Genomic DNA, 22,377 nt, shown 5'->3' with positions numbered 1-22,377 from the left:
AATAATTTTATGGTTGGGTCACAACATGAGGAACTGTATTTAAAGGGCCAGAAGGTTGAGAACCACTGCACTAGATGGATAATGGAAAGGATCCAGAAGTCAAAGCAAACTGAGCAGGTACCAAAAATAGATCTGCTTACCTCCCAGTTGTGCCTGGGTCCACCAAGATGAGTCTTTAGATTCTGACACTGTGATGGGTTTTAACCTAAACATGCTCCCTTGCTTAGCCTCTCTTATATGCAACAGCCAATACCTGTAACACAGCTGGATGACAATCAGTTATAACAATAAAATAAAACCATCAAAGGGTTTATGTACACTTTTATCACTTTTGGGCTCTGATGAAATGATGTGTTTGAATCTCAAACACCATAACTGTAAATTATATATATAGTATTATTCTGTTTATGTGACTTCCAAGAACAGGCAATACTAACCTATGGTGACAGAAGTCAGAAACTGGTAGGGAGTGGGTAATGAAAGAAAAAGAGGCATGAAGGAAATTTCTGGAGTCATAAAAACGTCCTATATCTTGTTCTGGATGGTAGTTACATGGGTGAAAGTAATCTAACTGAACACTTAACTGAGCATTTTATAAAATGTTGAGTACACCTCAATTTTTTAGTAACTATTATCACTAAATAAAGAATCTATTTGTTCGTGAATATGCATTCAGAAATCTTGGAGAGCTTTAAGATCATTGCCATTATATAATTTCTCCTGCATTAAGATTAGAGGATGAGGTGACAAGTGAAAGGAGAAGAATGGAGAAAGAGGAGAGGGATTTTCTAAGCCTCTAGCCCAGTGGTTCCCAACATGGGGCACGTGCCCCACAGAGGGGCAATTTGATGTTTAAGGGGGGCAATTCGAGAATGAGTTATTAACAGTGAATTTTTTGGATTTCTTATGGTTCTAGGGGCCTCATATACATTATATAAATATATATTGTGACATTTATGCATTTCAATTCTCTATTATATGTTTTGAAACTTTATTTGCTATTTTTCATATCACTTCATGTTATTGTTATTTTTAAAACAATTTCTTAGTGATTTCTTCCTCGGTACTTCAACTGTCCTTTCATTTTTTTTATTTTTCATGGACGCCATGTTCTTTTGAAGCTTTTTTAGACCAAGTTCATGGCTTTTTAGGCTTCCTCCACGTGAATAGGAGTTCACTTTTTGAATAATAAAAATTATATGTCACAGAGGAGGCATCAGGATTTTAGAGGTGCTTAGGTGGGGCATGACCAAAAAAGGGGTTGGGAACCATTGTTCTAGCCCATTTCCTTCACAGACACATTCTTGCACTATGCCATCAGGTAGCTCAGTTTAGGGACCTAGTCTTTCAGAAAAAAACTCAAAAGGCGAAAATGAGGAAATAGGTGAAATGTGTTGTTGTTTTTTTAAATTGTGTGTATGTTTGTTCAACTATTTAAAAATACAGAGAAAATATTCAACAACATGCTCACATGATTCTGTACTTAATTGTATTAAATACTTATTCTAATTTTGTACCAATGCTAATACAAGTATTAAATCTATCATATACGATATTGATAAGTTTCATCTTTCAAAAAATAAAATTTTTAAGTTTATTTATTGTTGACAGTATTACAGATGTCACTATTTCCCACCCCCACTTCCTCCCTCCACCCACCCCTGCCCCACCCAGGCCTTCACCAAACTACAGTCCATGTCCATGGCCTATGCATATATGCATATAAGTTCTTTGGTTAATCTTTTCCCATTCCCTCCACTCCCTTTAAACTGGAAGAAAAAATAAAAACTAGAATTCTTAAACAGTACCCAACATTTCTATTAATTGGCCTCCAAATTTATAATCCTCTAAAGATCAGTTCTGCTTACTGGACAGGCTCTATTTTTCAAAGAAAAGCTGAAAGATTAACATCTTACTAATATATAATCCTGACTAGGGTAGCTTGATTAAAATAAGCCAAACTCTACTTAGAGTAATTGAAGGCCCTGAAATTAGACAACAATTTATGCTTACTACCAGACAGCATAAGTACTCAAGAGATTAAATAAGCAAAGTTAAATGAGGACGGGAAGGGTGTTGTTACAAAATTTGTACAGGTCTGAAACCATGTTTTGGTTAAATATATAGGATTTTCTAATTATCTTCATTTCCAACTTAATAATAGAGAAAATAAAATTTAAGTGTTAGAAAAGCCCTTAGAGGTCAACTAATGGAACCTCTTCATAATCCAAATGAAGAAACTGGGCATGTAACTGAGTTCAGTCTGACCCTAATCATTACCCAAGTGCACAGGAAGTGGTCTCTACCTTCCCTCTAGTTTCATAATACCTGGCCTTAGTCATATCAGCTACTGTGGCTGGATGCATGCTGCTGTTCCTTTTCCTCAGAGTGGTTCTTCTGCCAGAAACATTCTTCCCACTCTCATTTCCTCTACTAACTTTTTTAAAAAATATATTTTTTATTGATTTCAGAGAGGCAGGGAGAGGGGGAAAGAGATAGAAACATCAATGATGAGAGAAAATCATTGATCAGCTGCCTCCTGTACCTGCCCCACTGGGGATAGAGCCCACAACCCAGGCATGTGCCCTGACCAGAAACTATGACCTCCTGATTCATAGGTCAACATTCAACCACTGAGACACACCGGCTGGGCCCCCTCTACTAACTTTTAAAAACTTAACTTGGTTATCAACTCCTCCCAGGAGTTTTCTTAACCCCCTCTCACTCTCACCAATGTAACTTATGAGTGTTAGTTACACCTTCTCTGCTCTCCTAGAGCACCTCAGGCATTTTTCCTCAATTATTCTTTCACCCATTCAAATACTGAGTGCCCACTTTTGGCTGGTGGGCTAATGCTAGGGGTACAGAGTGAGAGAGAGACATCACAGCTGCCCTCAAAGGAACCACACTTCATATGTAGCTGAAATAACCTGTTAATGAGTTCATCTATTCTCTTCAAAGGAGTGACTATTAACCATCTTTGTGCCCCAGGGCCTGATACGGTACCAGGACCTGATACGGTATATGGCATACAAAGGCTCAATAGATGTTTGTTCAAGTTCACTTTTATTGTAAGAATAAATCTGAATTCTTATTTTAGTGAGTGAAATGACCCTTAAGCAAAATTTAATCTTTAACAATGAAGGGTATATTTATCTATTTATTATCCATGTTGCTCTTAGTTTTACATGTCAAGACATGCTCATTTATTAATTATTCTTTACTTCATAACATTACCAAGAGTTTGTTATCCTATTAATAAAGACTAATTTAGTGAATTCTAGGAAAGTACACAGTATGTAAGTTCAGAACAGTATAGTCTCTAACAGAATACCAATCCAAGATTTCTAATATTTCTAGGGTAAAAATAATAGAAAATTATGAACATCTCATCATATATATATATATATATAGTAGGACTGTATATATATATACATATATATATATACAGTATATATATATATATATATATATATATATATATATATATATATACAGTAGGACTAAAGGCCCAGTGCACAAATTTGTGAATGGGTGGGGTCTGGCTGGCCCACTCTGATGGGGGCCAATTGGGGTTGGGACGGTTGGGGGGGGGTAAAGGGATGTGGGAGGTTGGCTGGCAGGCCCCGCTACCATTTAGGGGGGGGTTCTGATTGGGGACAGGGCCAGCCAGAGGGAGGGGCCGCAGGTGGTTGGGGGTGCCAATCGGGGTCCGATCGGGCCGGTTGGCCACTGCAGTGCACATCATAGCAACTGGTCCTTCTGGTCATTCTGGTCATTTCTTTTGTTTCATTGTTTCGGTCACTTGGCTTTTATATATATAGATTATTACCTTCACTCCTATTTAATGAATTGTTCATTTACTCAATAAGCATATATGTACCTGGCATGGAAATAGCCAGGGATACTGAAATGAATAAGACATGGTCCTAGGTGTCAGCAAACTCCTTAGAGAAGTCAGCTATACAAGCACATAGTGAGATACATGCAATACTAGAAGAATGTAAGAGGTAGAGGAGACACAAAGATGGAAGAGGCCAACTTAGACTGAAGTGGGAGGCAGTCAGGAAAGGCTTCACAAAGGAAGTGATGCTCAGATTATGAAAACTTCTCTGATAGCTTCTCAACCCAAGGAGAGGTCACATTGCCACATTTCAGCCACCGCTATGTTTATTCAGCTACCATTTACTAAGACTATTGAGTACCATGCCCTTTATGGGGGAGGGGGAAGGTGGTTGAGGATACAGCAATGAAGGAAATAGGCATGTTTTGGTCCTAACAATGCTCATATACTACTGTGGGACTAGTGATAAAGTTTCCTATAGGCAAGAACCTTATTATCAAAGAATCTAAGTAAAGGATTAAATGTGTTTAAGTCTTACATTTTAAATTTGTATGTTTTTATTGATTTTTTTTTTTAGAGAGAGAGGCAGGCAGAGGGAGAGAGATATAGAAAACATCATCGATGAAAGAAAAACATCCAGTGGCTGCCTCCTGCACACCCCCTACTGGGGATCGAGCTCACAACCCAGGCATATGTCCTGACCAGGAATCAACCAGAGACTCCTTGGTGCATGGGAAGATACTCAATCACTGAGCTGCTGGGGTCCAACCCCAGCAGGTCCAGGGGTCCCCAAAGGTGTGGACGGAGTCGGCGAAGAAGGAATGACACAGAGACAGCGTTCAGTTGATCAGCAGCCTAGCCAGGATCTCTAACCAGGATCTCCAGCCAAGTTCTGGTCTGGATCTCCAGCAAAGTTCTGTGTCCATGTTCTCTTGCTAGGTTCTCCAGCCAGGTTCTCCAGCCAAGTTCTGGTCTGGATCTCCAGAGAGGTTCTGCTCTGGATCTCCAGCGAAGTTCTGGTTAGGATCTCCAGCCAGGTTCTGTGTCCATGTTCTCTTGCTAGGATCTACAGGTTCTCCAGCCAGGTTCTGTAGCCATGTTCCCTCGCTAGGTTCTCCAGCCAGGTTCAGTCACCAGGTTCTAGTCAGGTTCTCTTGCCAATTTCCGTAGTCAGGTTCAGTCCAGGATCTTTTGCCATGTTCTCTCCAGCGAAGTTCTTCTGTCTCTAGGTTCTGTGTAGGTTCTGTCTTCTAAATTCTGTGTTGTTACATCTGTATTTATACCAGTTGATTCCAATCCTATCAATCTCTATTCCAAAGGTTAGGGCGTTTCTTATCTCCATTCCAGGGAGTAAAGATTATGTAGCTTAAGTATGATTGTTCATAGTTAAAGTGATTAATTACCCGCCTGGCACTTAGTTAAGAGGTTTTATTCCCTCCCTAACTTCAGGGGAAAATCCCTACCTGGGGATTGAACCTTTCTCGGAGAGGTGACCTTGGTTAAAACACAGCGCCAAGAAGGTGAGCAAACATATTAAGAACAGTATGCCATATATGCCAAGTCCCTTGAAACAGCAAGGATGGACTGGCTCCCGGCAAATTCCCCCTTTTTTATTTTTTAAAAGCAGGCATTATCTTCTTTCTTTGGAATCAGTATGGCGCATCTTCTCAATCTAAGTTCTGTACTATCCACCTTTTTACCCTACTTATCCTCTATAGGGGGGTCTGCAGTACCCTGGTGGAGTCCTATCCGTCCCGAGTGTGGGGTTCTCAATGGGGGTGGGTGGGCTTACTTAGGGGAATCCTGTTCCAGGGGTTCCCAAAGGTGTGGACAGAGTCGGCAAAGACTATCCACCCTCTTCCTATGGTGGAGTCCGATCCGTCCCGATTGTGGGGCAAAGACTATCCACCCTCTTCCTACGGTGGAGTCCTATCCGTCCCGAGTGCGGGGCGCTTACCTAGGGGTCCCTGTTCGGGCGCCAGATGCTGGGGTCCAACCCCAGCAGGTCCAGGGGTTCCCAAAGGCGTAGACGGAGTCGGCGAAGAAGGAAGGACACGGAGACAGTGTTCAGTTGATCAGCAGCCTAGCCAGGATCTCCAGCCAGGATCTCCAGCCAAGTTCTCGTCAGGCTCTCCAGCGAAGTTCTGGTCTGGATCTGCAGCGAAGTTCTGGTTAGGATCTCCAGCCAGGTTCTGTGTCCATGTTCTCTTGCTAGGTTCTCCAGGTTCTCCAGCCAGGTTCTGTAGCCATGTTCCCTCGCTAGGTTCTTCAGCCAGGTTCTGTCCAGGTTCTCCAGCCAGGTTCAGTCACCAGGTTCTAGTCAGGTTCTCTTGCCAATTTCTGTAGTCAGGTTCAGTCCAGGATCTTTTGCCATGTTCTCTCCAGCAAAGTTCTTCTGTCTCTAGGTTCTTTGTAGGTTCTGTCTTCTTGGTTCTGTCTTCTAAGTTCTGTGTCTTGCTGTCTTGTTACATCTGTATTTATACCAGTTGATTCAATCCTATCAATCTCTATTACAAAGGTTAGGGCGTTTCTTATCTCCATTCCAGGGAGTAAAGATTATGTAGCTTAAGTATGATTGTTCATAGTTAAAGTGATTAATTACCCGCCTGGCACTTAGTTGAGGGGTTTTATTCCCTCCCTAACTTCAGGGGAAAATCCCTACCTGGGGATTGAACCTTTCTCAGAGAGGTGACCTTGGTTAAAACACAGCGCCAAGAAGGTGAGCAAACATATTAAGAACAGTATGCCATATATGCCAGGTCCCTTGAAACAGCAAGGATGGACCGGCTCCCGGCACTGAGCCACACCAGCTGGGGTAAGTCTTACATTTTATAAATGCTAGATTTCTTTCATGACTTTATCAGATTTATAGTTTTGGGTAAGTTTTAAAATCCCCCTCTTCAGTTTGCCTTTTCTCTCTCTTCACCTTCTCAAAAGCTAAAATGTTATAATAGGTTCTATTTGCTGCCTCTATTGCCTCACCTCATACTCTTCAACCTGAGGCAAACTGGCTTCCCCCTCTACAACTCTATTAAAGACACGCTAGCAAAGATCGTCATTGCTATCCATGCTACAAGTCCAGTGTACAGTATTCAGTCTTCACATTATTAGTCATTAGCTACTCTTTTTTTAATATATATATATATACATATATATGTATATATATGTATATATATATATATATATATATATTAATTTCAGAGAGGAAGAGAGAGCGAAAGAGAGATAGAAACATCAGTGATGAGAGAGAATCATTGATCCGCCTCCTCCTGCATGTCCCACACTGAGGGTCAAGCCCGCAACCCAGGCATGTGCCTTTGACTGGAATCGAACCCAGGACCATTCATTCTGCAGGCTGACGCTCTATCCATTGAGCCAAACCAGCCAGGGCAGTCATTAGCTACTCTGATTGTCCACTCTTTCTGAATCTAACTCCTTGGCTTCTGGAATGCTGCTATTCTTTTGGTCTCCATCAAAGGTTCTCGATGCTCTTCCCTTCCCTGATTGACATTGCTCCTGCTCCAGGTTTTGTCTTTGTTCCACTGCTGCCTCTATAGACACTCTATGCCAGGGGTGGACAAACTTTTTGACTCTAGGGCCACAATGGGTTCTTAAACTGGACCGGAGGGCCGGAACAAAAGCATGGATGGAGTGTTGTGTGAACTAATATAAATTCAAAGTAAACATCATTACATAAAAGGGTACGGTCTTTTTTTTTTTTTAGTTTTATTCATTTCAAACGGGCCGGATCCGGCCCACGGGCCGTAGTTTGCCCACGGCTGCTCTATGCTCTCCTGCCAGATCTTACCAGGTCCCAGTAGTATCTATCTCCCAAATGCTGAAGTCTCCTGTGAATAGAGCTTGAGAAATTTCAGCCTTGTTCTCTCTCCGGTTTCTAATTGTATAGCCAACTACCTGCTGGGCATACATACTTAGCTCAAGATTCCAGGTGTTAAACTTATCTCCCCATCCACAATTTGCTCATCCACCAGAATTCTCTCTCTCTCTCTCTTTTTTAAAGGCACGCCATTTTTACTAATACTTACTTGCACAGGAATTTAAAGAAAATAAGTAAAACTCAAAGAAGTAGTTAGAAGCTTTTGTGTGCTTCTTAAGTAAGGGAGATATTTGGCTTCAAGGGATGATAAATTGTGGGGAAATGACTAGGAAATATGTGGGAGAAACAAGCGAAGGGCTATTTTGGTAAGTCCTGTTTACGCAAGCTCATCATGTCCATCTTTGATGTGATAGGAGTCATTCTTCTCTCCCTAATGGGGGGAGGGACACCTTCCTCAGAGGGAATTTATATCCTGCTTTTAGGCAATGAAGGGAGGGCAGAGAACTCTTCCTGCATCTGCTGACTTCCAATTGCCTTCACCTCAAATGTACCTTTCTGCCAAAGTGGCATATGTTGGGGTGGCACATTCTGATCCTCTTCAAGGTTCAGAAAGATCAAATACCTGGCCAGTTTACGCAGGTGATGAGTGGGGGAGTCTGGGATTTAAATCCACTTCTGCTAGGCTCTAAAGCATCTGCTTTTTAAAAGTAAACATTCAGAAAAACAGTCTGGTTTCCCTATTTTTTTAAAATTACTTAAATAATACTTTCATCCCAAATAATAACTGCCATTTTGTTACTATAACATGATGCTGCTTCAGAGTGCTTTTATGAATTAGCTCATTTAATCCTCTAAGTCAGGAGTGGGAACCTTTTTTCTGCCCAGGGCCATTTGGATGTTTATAACATCATTCAAGGAACACATAAAATTATCAACTTAAAAATTAGCCTGCTCTATTTGGTCAAACATTGAATTAACTCACCCCTAATGCCTTGGCAAAGCCAGAACAAATGATTTCACGGGCCTTATACGGCCTCTGGGCCAGATGCTCCCCAGCCCTGGTTTAAGGAGTGGAATGGCAGGATTTGCTAAACTGGATGTACAAAGGAAGAATTTACTGACTTGCCATAGCCAAGCAACCATTTGGTAGCCCCGCTGCCACCTAGTGTAGGTCTCCTTGTCTGTCTAGCCAGAAAGGTGCCTTTTGTTGACTATTTCATTATTGCCTCTTCCCTAACTGCCTACCCAATGAATTTAAATGGGATTATTTCATTTAACCCCAGACCTCGGGGGCAAAGCCTCCCAGGGTAATGTGAAAGTCACTGTTCTGAAATCCTATGACCTGGGTCTGAGCCCAGTGGGGTAACAGGACCTGCCTTGCTGGATGAACTGGAAAGGAGATAAGGCAGTAGAGAATGTTATAGAGGGGCCTCCACTTCCCTGACCACAGGCTTCTTTGTGGAAAGGCTTCCACCAGAAAAACCTGCTTTACTCTTTCCATCTGGATTGTTTATCCCTAAGGCAGAAGGAGTGATGTACCTGATTTGGGCGTTTGGAGAAATAGCTGGGCAAAACTCATCTGTCCAGGACTGCATTCTGCCTCGCTGTGGGTCCAAAGGGGTCTGTGTTGGTGGGAAGGCCTGTGTTGTAGGTCAGAGGTGAAGTCTACTGCAAACACCAAGCCATGTTCTCCAACCTACCTGATCTGTAAGAAAGGTGCTCTTCTGATTTCCATTGCCTGCCTCTGTTCAGTTGATTTTAAACTCAGGCAGGGAGAATAGATTTTATGTAGAACCCAACAAATAGATTCCTTTGTTTTCCTTGTTCATAGAATAAGGTTTCTTAAATACACTGAAAAAAAATTGTATCTGAGCAAAGTTATAAATAATTTTTGATATGTGAACCAAGTTTTAACTTGTAGGTATGAAAATGCTTTTATGATATAAATCTACTAGTAAATGGGTATTACTGCTTTCCCACAAAATCACAGGTGGTTCTGGTGAGGTTTGATAAGTATTTCAGAAGTTTCCAAATGTCAGAAGAGCAAACAAAATATTAAAAAACAAACAACTGAAGAAGTGGAATAATTATTATGCTAATAAAATCACTAAAATCCGGGAAAGGGAAGTAAAATAATTCTTTTACTTTTTAAATTAGAGTCATTAAAGTGATTAGCAGTAGGAAAGTGCTAGGATTGTCCTCTAGTGCCAATTTTTCATACAGAAAAGTCATAGCCCATTTGGACTTTCAAAAATTATTCTTGCCTGGCCAGTGTGGCTCAGTGGTTGAGCATCGACCTATGAACCAGGAGGTCACGGTTTGATTCCAGGTCAGGGCACATACCTGGGTTGCAGGCTCAATGCAATTGGGAGTGTGCAGGAGGCAGCCAATCAATGGTTCTCTCTCATCACTGATGTTCCTATTTCTCTCTCCCTCTTCCTTCCTCTCTAAAATCAATTAAAATATTTTTTTTAAATATTATTCTTTGTTATAGCTCTTATTACTGAGGTTTGGGAACCCTTCCACCCAAGGGAATCAGTACATCAACTCGTAGTAAGAACAGACTGACTGATAATCCTGCTCATTCACCTTTCCCCTCTGGTGTCTCAGACGCTCCTCTCCTCTGACTTTTCTTCTATGCCAGCTCCTCCTTGCTGACTCTTCCACCAACTCTTTGCTGGAGTTCTTGGTCCTCCCGTTTTCTTCTTACCTTTTCCATGGGCGTCCCCATCTACACTTGTGTTGAAGACTTCTAAATCCATACTTGCCCCCAAATCATTCTCCTGAAACTACATTCAAATTCCTAACTGCTGGAGGTATCACAGCTGTCTCCAACACAGCATGTCTAGAACTCAACTCTTTCTAGACACTTCTCCCAAATTGAAAGATTTCCAATAAAAGTCAGCTTCTTTTGACAAACGGGAAAATCTGATAATACAGAACCCATGTGAAAACAGCTGGCCTGAGGCCTGAGGCCTCCTGTTGTGCACAGTCTCTACCACTTCCAATGTCCTGTACCTGGCTGACTTCACACAATACGTTCCTGGCCTGGCAACTGTAGATGCCTTAGTTTGTGACCCGTGAAGTAGGTCATCCAAGATCATCTGCTGAATTTAGAAATGAATTAATGAACAAAATAGCATCACTCTTTTCTATTCAGACTGGAATTACCTGATTTTATTGAATCCTGGCTCACCAGTTACTAAACGGATTGCAATGTTGCATAACCTCGCTATGCCTCAGTGACTTCATCTATGACATACTCATCCACCAGAATTCTCAACTTTAATTAATACCACTCCAAAACAGAAACCCAAGTTATTTCTCCTAGTCCCCAGTAGACACTTCATCACCACATCAAACCAACTGCATTGCTTGTTTCTCCCACAGAATCTATTATTCCTTCACCCACATTCCCAGGACCCTCGTTTAGGCCCTTATCACCTTTCCTTGAAGAATGGCATTAGCGCTCTAATTTTTTTTCTCTACCCCCAAGTCATGGTCCTACTTAAAACCATCTTTTATTCTCCAGAAACTGGGGGAACCTGGAACAGAATGATCAAACAGTTACAGCATTACAATTTTATTTTATAGATTTTAACCCAATAGTGTTGAAGCCAGATTAAAACAGCAATGATCTGAATCCAGTATGAGCAGGGAGGGGAAGGGAAGAGACAGAAGAGAGAATAAACTGGGTAAAATGTGGTTAGCTGAAGAAAGCTCCCTTCTTAAGACATAAGAAAGTCCTCTGAGTAGCAACGTCCACGAACTATAAGATAATTGGTGCTAATTTTTTAACTCTTACAAGAACTTTTTAGTCTGGATAAAAGGACTTCCATGTTTGTTTAGGACTGGTGTAATCAGAATCAGCTTCACTGGGGCTTCTTCTAAGCAATGACTCATGTTGTTTTAGCTGGTGCTGACTCTCTGCCCCGCAGAGGATGACACAGCTTTGAACAGGGAGAGCACCGCCTGGCCTGCTGTCTCCAGCTCCACACACGCTTCCAGCCACTGGGCGAGGTGGGCGTTCTCTAGAGCCTATCTTTCTGCAACTAAGCACAATTCAGATTTCATAAAAAGAGTTGCCAAGTCAACCTCGTAATCACTGAGCTTTACAAACGAGGAGGCAAAGAAGTTAGGTTGTGGTATGTTAAAAATCACAGGGCCAGCCATCCTCTGGTTTCCAAAACAGAATGTGCGGAAACTTAGTCAGCTTTTTCCCCATTTAATTGCTTACTCTATTGAGGTCAGCACATGTTTTCCTTTAAGATTCCAATGAGAAGTTGCAGCCAGTGTGTTTTCCAGACTCTCCACGTAAAACTTAAGGAGATAATGTGCACGGGTAGTTGTAATAGTATTTGAAAGGAAGCTAAGGAAATGCCATTCTCACCACCACCTTTTCTCTAGTTCTATGCTAGTTCTTATTGCTTCCCAGTGAGAAAGCCCGTTTTCCCCTCATCCATGATCTCCTTGCTGTTGGCCTGGCTGTTCCCAGAACACACTGGACCATGTTGTGGGCCTCAGTCCCCAGGTAAGGGGAGCTGGTGACCAGGGGGCAGCAGACGGTAGTCAGAGCCTGGCTCAACAACTGTTTATTCCATCTGAGGCTCCAGCGAGGCACTTTCCCATACTCTCTTCCCAGTTGCATCACAGAGGTTGTTCCTTGCAGTCCTCACTCATGACTGTATTTTCATGATGCCCAGTTCCCATTGATAACACATTCTGAGCAACCTGGCTGATAAGAACAGTTAGAGAAGACTTCCAAAGACATGGCAGTTAGGAGTGGAGCGAGACCGCTCTGTTTATATATAACTAAAATAACTGTCCAATCTCTGTAGCTCTGGTGCCCTGAGAACCAAAGTTTATCAAAATGAATACCTTAAAAAATAAACAAGTGCCCAGAGCCTAGAGGCCATTCTGATTCTGACTTCTCCAGGAGATTCAAGTCCAGACTATAATGAGCCCTGGATTTGTTTTCTAAACAGAAACCCTTGAAGCCCAATCCAGGTGTGGCATTATCCATGGCTCCAAGGTCACTGATGGATAAGAGCTGTGCCCAGGCTTATGAGAGACTAGAGATGGCTCATGAGTCCAGACGGCCATGACCTATCTTATCTTACCCTAAATTTCTGAGCAAGACTTAGAACAGAACTGATCTTCACAAAGGTATGGTCCAGGACCTGGCTTAGTCTGTCCTTTGGTTGGTTTCCAATAGAGATAAGGTAAAAACCTGACTGAATACTGGGAGATGGAGAAGAAGGCCCCACTAATTCTTGTGGAGTGTTTTCTCAACATACATTAAGAATTCTTATGTTACAAGTCATATTGCCAGGAATAGAGTAAAATATACATTTTTTTAACCACAGAAATCTACCTTATTGGCTAAAGAAAGCAATTATTAAAACTAAAATGAAAAATTCTAAGAGCTAGTTACTAAGAACATAAACCTAAGGATTAAAGGATTAAGAACTGCCCTCCCCGCTTCTGCCCAAAAAAGCCAAAGGAAGATTTCCTGTCACTGACTGCTTGGGTCTCACTTTCTTGGTCAAGTTGAATGACTTCTCTAGCACATTCTGTCTATTTTAAAATATCCTTACCTAAATAAGACTGCATGAAGGGCAAGAATAGATTTTAAAATTAAAAAAATAATAAACTTGTAAATGCACTTCTTTCAAGTGATAACATTTTTCTAATTACCTACTTCATGTGGATTTCATTAAAACAAAGTAGGAATGGTTGCAAAGGAAAAACTAAACCAAACTAAGCATTTATAGCATCTACCATGTGGAAGTTGTTGATGCTGGCTGCTAAGGGGCATACAATAATACGGATCCTGCTCTCAATAAACCTACAACAAAATTCAGGCAGAAAAATACTAAATACATAATATATTAAGTAAAGTTTCAATATTGAAATAGCAGGTTAAAAAGCACCAGTTTTGGAAGAATTGGGAGGGAATCCTGGCTGTCTCATTACCTCACTGTGTGATCTTGGGCCTGAGTTCCTTCCTGCTATAGGACTGCTGTAAGGACTAAATGAAGTCTTGTATGTCAAGCTCAGTTACGGTACCAATAAAACTAGGCCTTCTTTTTAAAGCAGACACCACCAGACAGTGCATGATTAATTACCAAATGATTACTGTTACGGCAGATGAAAACTCTTCTGGCTACGAGGATTAAGGAATTCTTCAGAAGTTTAGTCCTTACTTCTTTGACTATGTTTATTCCCTTTAGTTTTGCATTTTATCTCCTGCCACTTAAATATGGGTTTAGTCCCAACCATTGACATGTTAACTTCATCTACTGTGTGAATTTTTCAGTGTGGTAATGAAGATAGGGAAAAGTGGGAAGGAAAGACATCAAATATCATATTATTAGCTATAATGTCATTTTAATACACTTAACATTTTTTCTAAACACCTGTCAGATTTCTCTACTGATCTGTAAAGATAAAATCCTTTTTTAAGATCTTTGTAGAAAGATAAATGCAATGGCCAGTGTTTTCTAAATTGATTTCATAAATGAATTCTGAACAGGAAATGTCAAAGGAATTATCGTCCTTATACATTACAGATATTCAGATAGAGATGTAAAGACTTATCTCTTATATATAAAAGATAATCAGTACCACAATTTAGAATTACTAAAATAGTACAAATAAATCTCAAGTGTTTGACAATTTCAAAACAACTACATACTACTCTGTCTCTGATTTCCGTTTCTCTTTCCTGTCCTTTGTCTTGTGTGTTTGTGTGCAGTCCTCATCTGTTCAGGATCAGAAGTGGAATGCACAGGTTTAATTAGTTTTAAGAGTAACATGAGACACTCAGCTGGTTCTCTAAGTGACACTTAGAGCATGTTCTCCCACCCTTGTAATTACTTGGCACTTACTGCCTGTCAAAAGGATAGTTTTATCAAAAATATTCATTTAGCGAGGAGTGATTTAACACATTTGATACTCGAAGAATGTCTCATAACCCCCAGATATTTAAGAAGATGAAAACACAATAAAACAATCTACTGCTTTCTTTAGTTCCCATCTTAGAGAATAAAGCAACTTTATTATTTTGTTTTGATGTACACCTCTAGTAATCACAAAGAAATGGACACATGAAACTTCATGGGATGAAGAATGACACATGATCTGAAACTCACTAACCCAAGTAACCAGAGCATTGCAAGAAACTGAAAGCAAACCAGCAAACCAAAAAACTCAAAGAAACCGACATAAATGCTATCAAAATCTTTTGTTAAATTACACAGTTTAGTCCTTTGAAGAGCATTTTCTTTACACAGCTCTAACAAGCTTAATTATCTAATCAAAAGTAGATTACAAAGCATGTTAAAAATAGCCATAATAGAAAAAACAAAGTACTGCCAAAGGCTTTCAGGACTGCCTAAAAATAAGGGGAAAATAACAACGATAGATAATACTTAAATTACATAAGAAATAAAACACTGCACCAACATAAGCTATTTACTATTAAGGCAAGCAAACTTACACATCGCAATAGATGCCTTTACTACAGCACTAGAAACCACACTGTCTTACTAATGAGTCATTAAAAATGGGTCATTTCTACATTATTTAAGGCTATGTCTGACTTTTCATACAAAGAGACTTAATGGCAAAACAAACACTCCGTTGCTTAAATGGATAAACTTTATTCCCAAAATGTGCGTCAAAGAAACATTTTATTCCCTTTGCTACAAAACATTTCACTTTTATTCTTTGCTGGAACTAATATCTAGAGACCATACATTGAGAAAACAGAGAACAGAAGTTACTTTAGAAATGAAATAGTTTGGTTTAAGGATGGAATGAGAAGAAATGTTGATCATATGCATATTAGAATGTTTGCTTTCATTATAACACATTTGCAAATGTTCAAGTCACATCCTAGGAACACTAGAAGGGAAAAATGTTTTCCATCAAGAGAAACAGCTCTAAGAAAACAGAAAGCCTCCATAGCCTCACTAAGAGACCCCAGCAACGTGAGACTAACAACCACCCTCTTTTTTCCCTTATCCTCACCCAAGGGTATATTTTCCATTGATTTTTTTTTTTAGAGAGAGTGGAGTGGAGGAAGGAGAGAGTGAGAGGGGGAGGGGGAGAGAGAGAGAAAAAAAAATCATTGGATGTGAGAGAGAAACAGTGATTGGTTGCCTTTTGCATGTGTCCTGACTGGGCAGGGATCAAGCCTGCAGCCAACCGAGATAGGAGGTACATGCCCTTGACCAGGAATCAAACCACTAAGCAGAACTGCCCAGAGCTAATAACTACCCTCTTGATGCAGAATTTCACTTAGCATCTTTGTGATTAGTTTTCTTTTAATCCAATAATAAAATTTTCCTTCCAAAGAAGGATGAAACTTTGAAAATTAGAGAATTTCTTTTTATAGGTTTCACGAACTCAGACCAGAAAAAAAAAGTAAACCATTCTATCACAAAACTGGGGGGGGGGGGGGGAGAGTAGGTTAAATGACTATTGATGCCTTTTTACATTTATTTGGTTGACTTTTTAAAGATGTACAGTAACTCCCCCATGATCATTCTCATATATTAATCACACAGAGGAAAATTATAGTTTTACAATAGGGAACCCTAGCTGACATCACCTTAAGCAGGTGATCGAAGTTAACATCAACATTAGTGAGACATAACTGACATCACGTACCCCTGACATGATGTTACTGAGAAGGGCCCAACATCATTCTGCAGAATTCTCACCCAAAATGCATATCTTCAGTTTAATCACGATAGGATATCAGACCAATCCAAGTTGAGAGACTTCTTCGAAACAACCAATCAGTACTCTAAAAGCGCCAACATCATAAAAGACATGGGCAGACCGTCACAGATTGGCGGAGGTTTGGGAGGCATGAGTCAATCCATCCTGGATTCAATTCTACAACAGAATTGAATTCTGATGCTAGTGGAAAACTGGTGAAACCAGGATAAAGTCTACAGTTTAGTTAATAGCATTTTACCAGTATTCATTTTTCAGTTTTATAATGGAACTGTGGTTTTGCAAAATATTAATATAGAGGAAGCTGGGAGAAGCTTACACAGGACTCACTGAACTACCTGTGAAAGTTTTCTGTGCGTCAAACATTGTATCAAAATAAAAGTTAAGAAAAAGTTGTCATCTTTATCCTCATGAAAGTGACTCTGTAACATCCTAAATTCTCTAAACTTTGTGGACACATGAAGGATTAATGACCAGGGAGGACGGAGTAGGTTAAAAATGGACAAAGCAACTGGCCAAATGTTTGGGCAAACGACAGGATCAAAGGAAATGTGCCAGATGTTTTCCACTCGCTCTACGCAGGGAGGCACCCCACTCAGCAGGGGCCCACTGTAAAGAGAAACCGGAGACACAAACTCTGATTTCAACCCTAACATAGTGACCTATAAATATCTTCTTCTCTCCTAAGACTCCGATTTCCCTTATTATTTCTGAATCCTCTAGATAAAGTCCAACTGCTCTGTTTATGTATATGCCCATAAGCTCACAGAAATGTCTTTTAACTAATTTCAATCCAGGAAAGTACCAATTAACATGTCATTAAAAGTTCCTAAACTTGGTCTTTTCTACAAAATAGTTACTTTCCAGTCATCGTTTTCATTTTAATAGAATCATTCTCATTCTAGTTATGATATGAGGAAGCCACATCCCCTTTACAAAAGTTTAACATTGCTGTGGAATTAGAATGCCCAGGATAACCTTGGTTAGCTTCTATGTTTGTTTTTGAGGAAGAGCTGGTTCTTTTCTTCTTCTATTTTTATCCTCTCTCAGGAAGTTTATGGCATAATGAGATAAACACAAGAAATACTCATGGCCATTTAACACTACACCTTCACAGAAAAATGTGGTATATTTTATCTGTGTATAACTTAGAAGATCTTTGAAACAAGATATTCGGCTTTCTCTTCAGCTCCTTTGTAAGTGAAGCTATTTTGTATGTATGTCAACATGTTCACCATGGACTCTGAATGAGGGTGTAGACGCTTAGCCTCTATAAAAGGCACATGATGCTAAAGACAATTCTAACCATTTGCTGTAACAGAACTGAGAATGTATAAGCCTTCATTCTCGTTTTTCTTTACAGGATAAAATGTAAAGGACAGCATGTTAAAAAAAAAAAAAAAGAATTACTTCTCTTCCCAACAAATACTTAGTATTCTTGAGTCTCTTTCCTGCATGAGCAAGTTGTAGGGATTGGTACCAAGACTATCTTACTCTTCTCCTTACATCAACACTGTGGTTAAAAGTGATAATAGTAATACTACAGCTAACCATTAGATGCTTCCTTGGGTCAGACACTATTCTAAGCAGCTGAAGCAAGTTGCCTAAGGACACATGGCAGTAAAGGGTGTGGGTGGAGTCTGACCCCAAGCCTGAGTAACTGGTGCTTTATACTGGATACTTACTTTAATAAAACAAAATGGACAGGCCCGAAAGAAATTGCAATGGACACCCTGCTTCAGTGTTGAAGATTAACAGGGAGAAGCTTGTGAATGAGCAGCCTTCACTCAGCTTCAGCGAGTGCTGGCAGGCGCAGCGGAGGCCTGAGCTGCTGAATCATTTGATTTTCTTTTTTTCTCTCCTCTCTCTCTCTCTCTCTCTCTCTCTCTCTCTCTCTCTCTCTCAGAAAGTGGCAGTCTAGATTTATGTCTTGATTTTGAAATGTTACTGCTTATTTCAAACTTTTTCTAAAAATCCTAGTGGTCTGAAAGGTAAAGAGCCATATTCTCATGGCAGGGACTTGGTTTCATTCATCTTTGTACATCTAATCCCTAATGTGCTGCCGGCACATAGTAGGTGCAAAAAGGTCACCTTCTGCTGTTACAACCCCTGCCATTCTATATTTGAGGTAGGAATTCATTAATTTATTCACCAAATATTTACTGAACTACTACAATGTGCCAGACACTGCTCCAGGCACTTGGGATACAATAGTGAAGAGAAAGGGGAGAGAGAAGCAACAGAGGATAATATTTTCGTGTGAGAAACAGGCCAAACAAAAACAAAAGAATATAAAGTCAGATGGAGTAGAGGACTGGAAAATAAGGAGATGGGTTGCTTTGAATTGAGCCCATGCCGCCCAGAGCTAAAGAATGAAACTTAGGAAGTTAGGTACAATAGTCCATGCTTCCTAGTGCCATACTGGTCACTACTCCACAAATATGTCACACATATGTAAGCGATTTAAAGAAAAGGGTCAGAGAGAGAGAGAGAGCTTTCTTCATAAGGAGAACAATAAGATCTTGCTCCATGGCTTGAAAGGAAGTATTGATCAGTAGTTAGTGAGTCAAAGGTTAATAACTTGGGCTTGATTATTTCTGTTATCTGACTCATGATTGATGATGTCCTCTGGCTCCACTAAAGACAGGAGCCCCCTTTTGATTGCTGTTACTGGGAACCAAGGAATTAAGCCATTCTCTAGTCATCTAGTTGCAACAGGGGCAGGGGTCGTCTATCTCCCGCATCAGAGGGTGAGTGGCACAAAGGTCCCTACAGAGAGGGTGCAGGGCAGTCACCAAAAATGCAAACTTGGAGCAACATAAATCTAACTGGCAACTGGCGTGGCAAAACGCTAGCTAGCTCTGACACACAACTCTTCTGCTCTCATGTATTATCATTCCATAAGACCACATGCTGAGTTAATGGAACTTGTCCTCCAGTTTGCTTTGGAAACGGATGTAGTTTCAAGTAGCCCAAATGGCACAATCTGGCTCTTGCTCCTGGACAGCTGCTGGGAGCTATAGACAGGACAGCCATCCCAGATGAGGCATATGCTTCCTACCGCCAAGTTGTATCTAAACATGCACAAACCTGGTCCCCAGCTTCTCATCAAATCACTCATATCTATTTCATACTCATAATTTGAGTAATTAGAGTCAATGATTATGCTTAGAAAACACCCTAAAACACCCTAAAGGCAAGTGTGTATGTTCAAGCAGCCTTTAAAATAATGTGCACAGCCCCTAAGACTGGAAGGAGAATGTTATTTTCTCATTGTCTTTATATATAAAAATTAGATTTTACTCAACCTGCACTTTTTTGGAAGAAACAATATTTTCTTTGTTAGTCAAGCCCAAAACAGATCTCATGCCAAGGCATTTTGTTCTTGTCATGGATACTAGCCAAAAAGATATTCCTTGAAATAAAAGTCACAGTCTGTTGAAAGCCTCACAAGTCCACTAAATTAGGAAACAACTCATCATTATCACATAACTAAAAAGCATGAGAAAAAATTAATGACTTAAAATAAATATACAAACTCCCCACTTGTAAAGAAAACCATCAATGGATCCATAGCTGCAAAACAGCCGCATTTAAACAAATAAAATTTCCCCTAAATATGTGTCAGATATCAAACCATCCTACTTATCAGTGAACTACCTTTGTCTACCCACAGAAACTTCCTAAAAGTCTAAAGTCTTTGGTTTCGTTCATGGAAGTTTCATTGGCCTTGATCTTGCATCAAATAGATGGAAACTGATAGAATAATTTAACACAGATTCCTGATGTATTACATCTAAACTGCACGTAATGAGATGGTTATAGGTCTTTTAACCCAAAAGAAATGTTATAATTGCATTTAAAGAATAGTCAACATTAGCAATAATGAAATAATACCAATGTATTTATACAATTGAAAGTTGTGGGGTTTTTTTTAAATCTATAAATAAAATTGTTTATAAACATCTACTGAGATTTACTTTTTGGGGAATCTCTCCATCTAGTACGCATTCGTTCAGGTGGCATGAAGTTACCTAAGAAGCTCTTCGAGGATTTAGGATAATGTATTGTAAATTCTTTACTTTCTGCTTGTGTTTCATTTTAAATGCCTTTAAAAAATTCTCCAATACCTCCACGGGTGAACCTGGCAAAGATGAGGCAGATGCCTGCTATCACCAAGTTGTCTCAAGAACACAACTCTGCTACCGATCGCTGCCTTCAGCTGTGGCGGGTGCGACTTCGTGCACTTCCCTCTTCCAATCAAGAACAATGCACAGAACAGCAGGCTCACTCCCCTGTCCACCCAAACTTGCAACAACAATCAAGGGATGGTGGAGGGATGCCCAGGCAGAGAACCCCGGGGCCAGCCGGAACCCCCCAGCCCGGAAAGCCCTGCTCCCCCCGGAGCGGCTCAGTACCTGCTGGCCGGGTGGCTGGCGGCGGCGCGGGGCGCGCAGCGCGGCTCGGAGCTGGGCGGCTGGGAGCGGGCGTACGAGTGGTAGGCGGTCAGCACCACGCCGCCCGAGTCCTCCACTTCCATCGTCAGCCGCGCATGTCCTGGCTCCCGCCCGAGAACAAAGGCGGGGACCAGCATGGACCAGCACCGGGACCCCGTCACCAGCGGGGAGGCAGGGCCCATCCAGCTCCCGGGGGCTCTCGCCGGGCTGTCAGGGCAGCCGGCCCCGCCCGCGGGGCAGCGCTATTAGCATAGATTGCAAAACACGCCCCGGAGCCCTGGAAGGGGGGGGGGGGGGCGCCCTGAGGACGAGGTGCTGGGGTGGGATCCCTGTCTCTAGGAAACTGGAAACCGGCTGTGATCCTTCAGGGCTCGGGCGAGCTGCTCTAGTCAGGTTTTTTTCTTGCTTTGTTTCTTTTCCTTTTCCTTTTCTCACCTCCCCCCTTCCACCGGGAGGCTTATCCGATCGCTAGGAACATTTCCTGCCTGGTAGCCTGGAGTGAGAGAAAGAAACCCGGCCCAGGAGCCCGGGCTGAGCAGGAGAGCAGCCAGGGCCACGCTTGTGGTCTGGGAAGAAAGGAAGAAAATGCGACTCTCATTTAAAGCATCCACATCAAAAATGGAAGAGCCGGGTGACGTTGCTGTGTACTTAGTCAAGTTACAATAAACTTGCTTTCCTTTCGGGCAGGTAATTCCCGCCTACAGCAGGCAGAACATGTCCCTCCCTCGCCCTCCATGCCACAACAACCAGGCTCTGACCTCACTCCCACATCCCTTTCCTCCTCCCAGTCCTGATCAAATTAACAGACCGCTTTCAGCCGGCCTGGAAATCAGGCTTTCTGAGCTGAAGCTTGTTACTGCCAGAGGTGTTGATGGGAGGTTGAGGAGGGGGGTGGCTGGCTGGAAGAGCCTACCTTGACCGTCTTTCACACCCTGACAGGGTGCGTTAGCTGCTGTCTCTTACAATCCCCTGGGAGCTGGGTAGAATGGAAAGGGGAGTTAGTGCACCCCTGGCTGAGGGATGGCCTGTTATGCTACTTAACATCTCAGAATCTGCTTCTGCATCCGTGAAAGGGGAAAAGAATATTCTTTCTTCTCAGGGCATTAAAAGCACCAATGACATGCTAAGTTCTCAAGAAACATGGTTCTCTCTGCTACTTCCTTTACAGCCATCCAGGGAGACATTTGTTTTCACTGCAATTTCAGAGGTTGGGAAAACAAAACATTTTTCACCCAAAATGCTTTTGTAAAACATGTTTTGTTGATTAAAGAAAGGGTGGGACAATAACTAACATTTACCAAAATAGTCATGTATTGGACCCTGTACATTAGCTCTTTAAACAACTCTCTGAGGCATTATTACCCGAATTTTTTGACTAAAGAAACTTATCAAGAATCCGTGTATGGAAAAGGCACTGAAAAGGTTGTTTCATTCCCCAAAACTTGCAGACACAAAGAGACATCTGTTTACCTACTGTGTCTAATGCCAAA

General features: G+C 41.2%; 1 protein-coding gene across 1 annotated transcript in view; it reads right to left on the bottom strand.

Moving 5' to 3' along the window:
• The window catches only part of ARHGAP28 (Rho GTPase activating protein 28), a 135,727-nt gene extending 114,392 nt beyond the window's left edge, over positions 1-21,335 (bottom strand). The window contains exon 1 of the mRNA XM_081096497.1: positions 20,849-21,335. Within this exon, the coding sequence (XP_080952623.1) occupies positions 20,849-21,069 (221 nt within the window). The 5' untranslated portion in view covers positions 21,070-21,335. The remainder of the gene's footprint in view (positions 1-20,848) is intronic.
• Positions 21,336-22,377: the final 1,042 nt, after the last annotated feature.

This window comes from Myotis nattereri (genome assembly GCF_964212035.1).
Source record: "Myotis nattereri genome assembly, chromosome: 8".
Lineage (NCBI taxonomy): Eukaryota > Metazoa > Chordata > Mammalia > Chiroptera > Vespertilionidae > Myotis > Myotis nattereri.
Note: the sequence above shows the minus strand (reverse complement) of the source record. Positions and strands in the feature narration are given on the sequence as shown.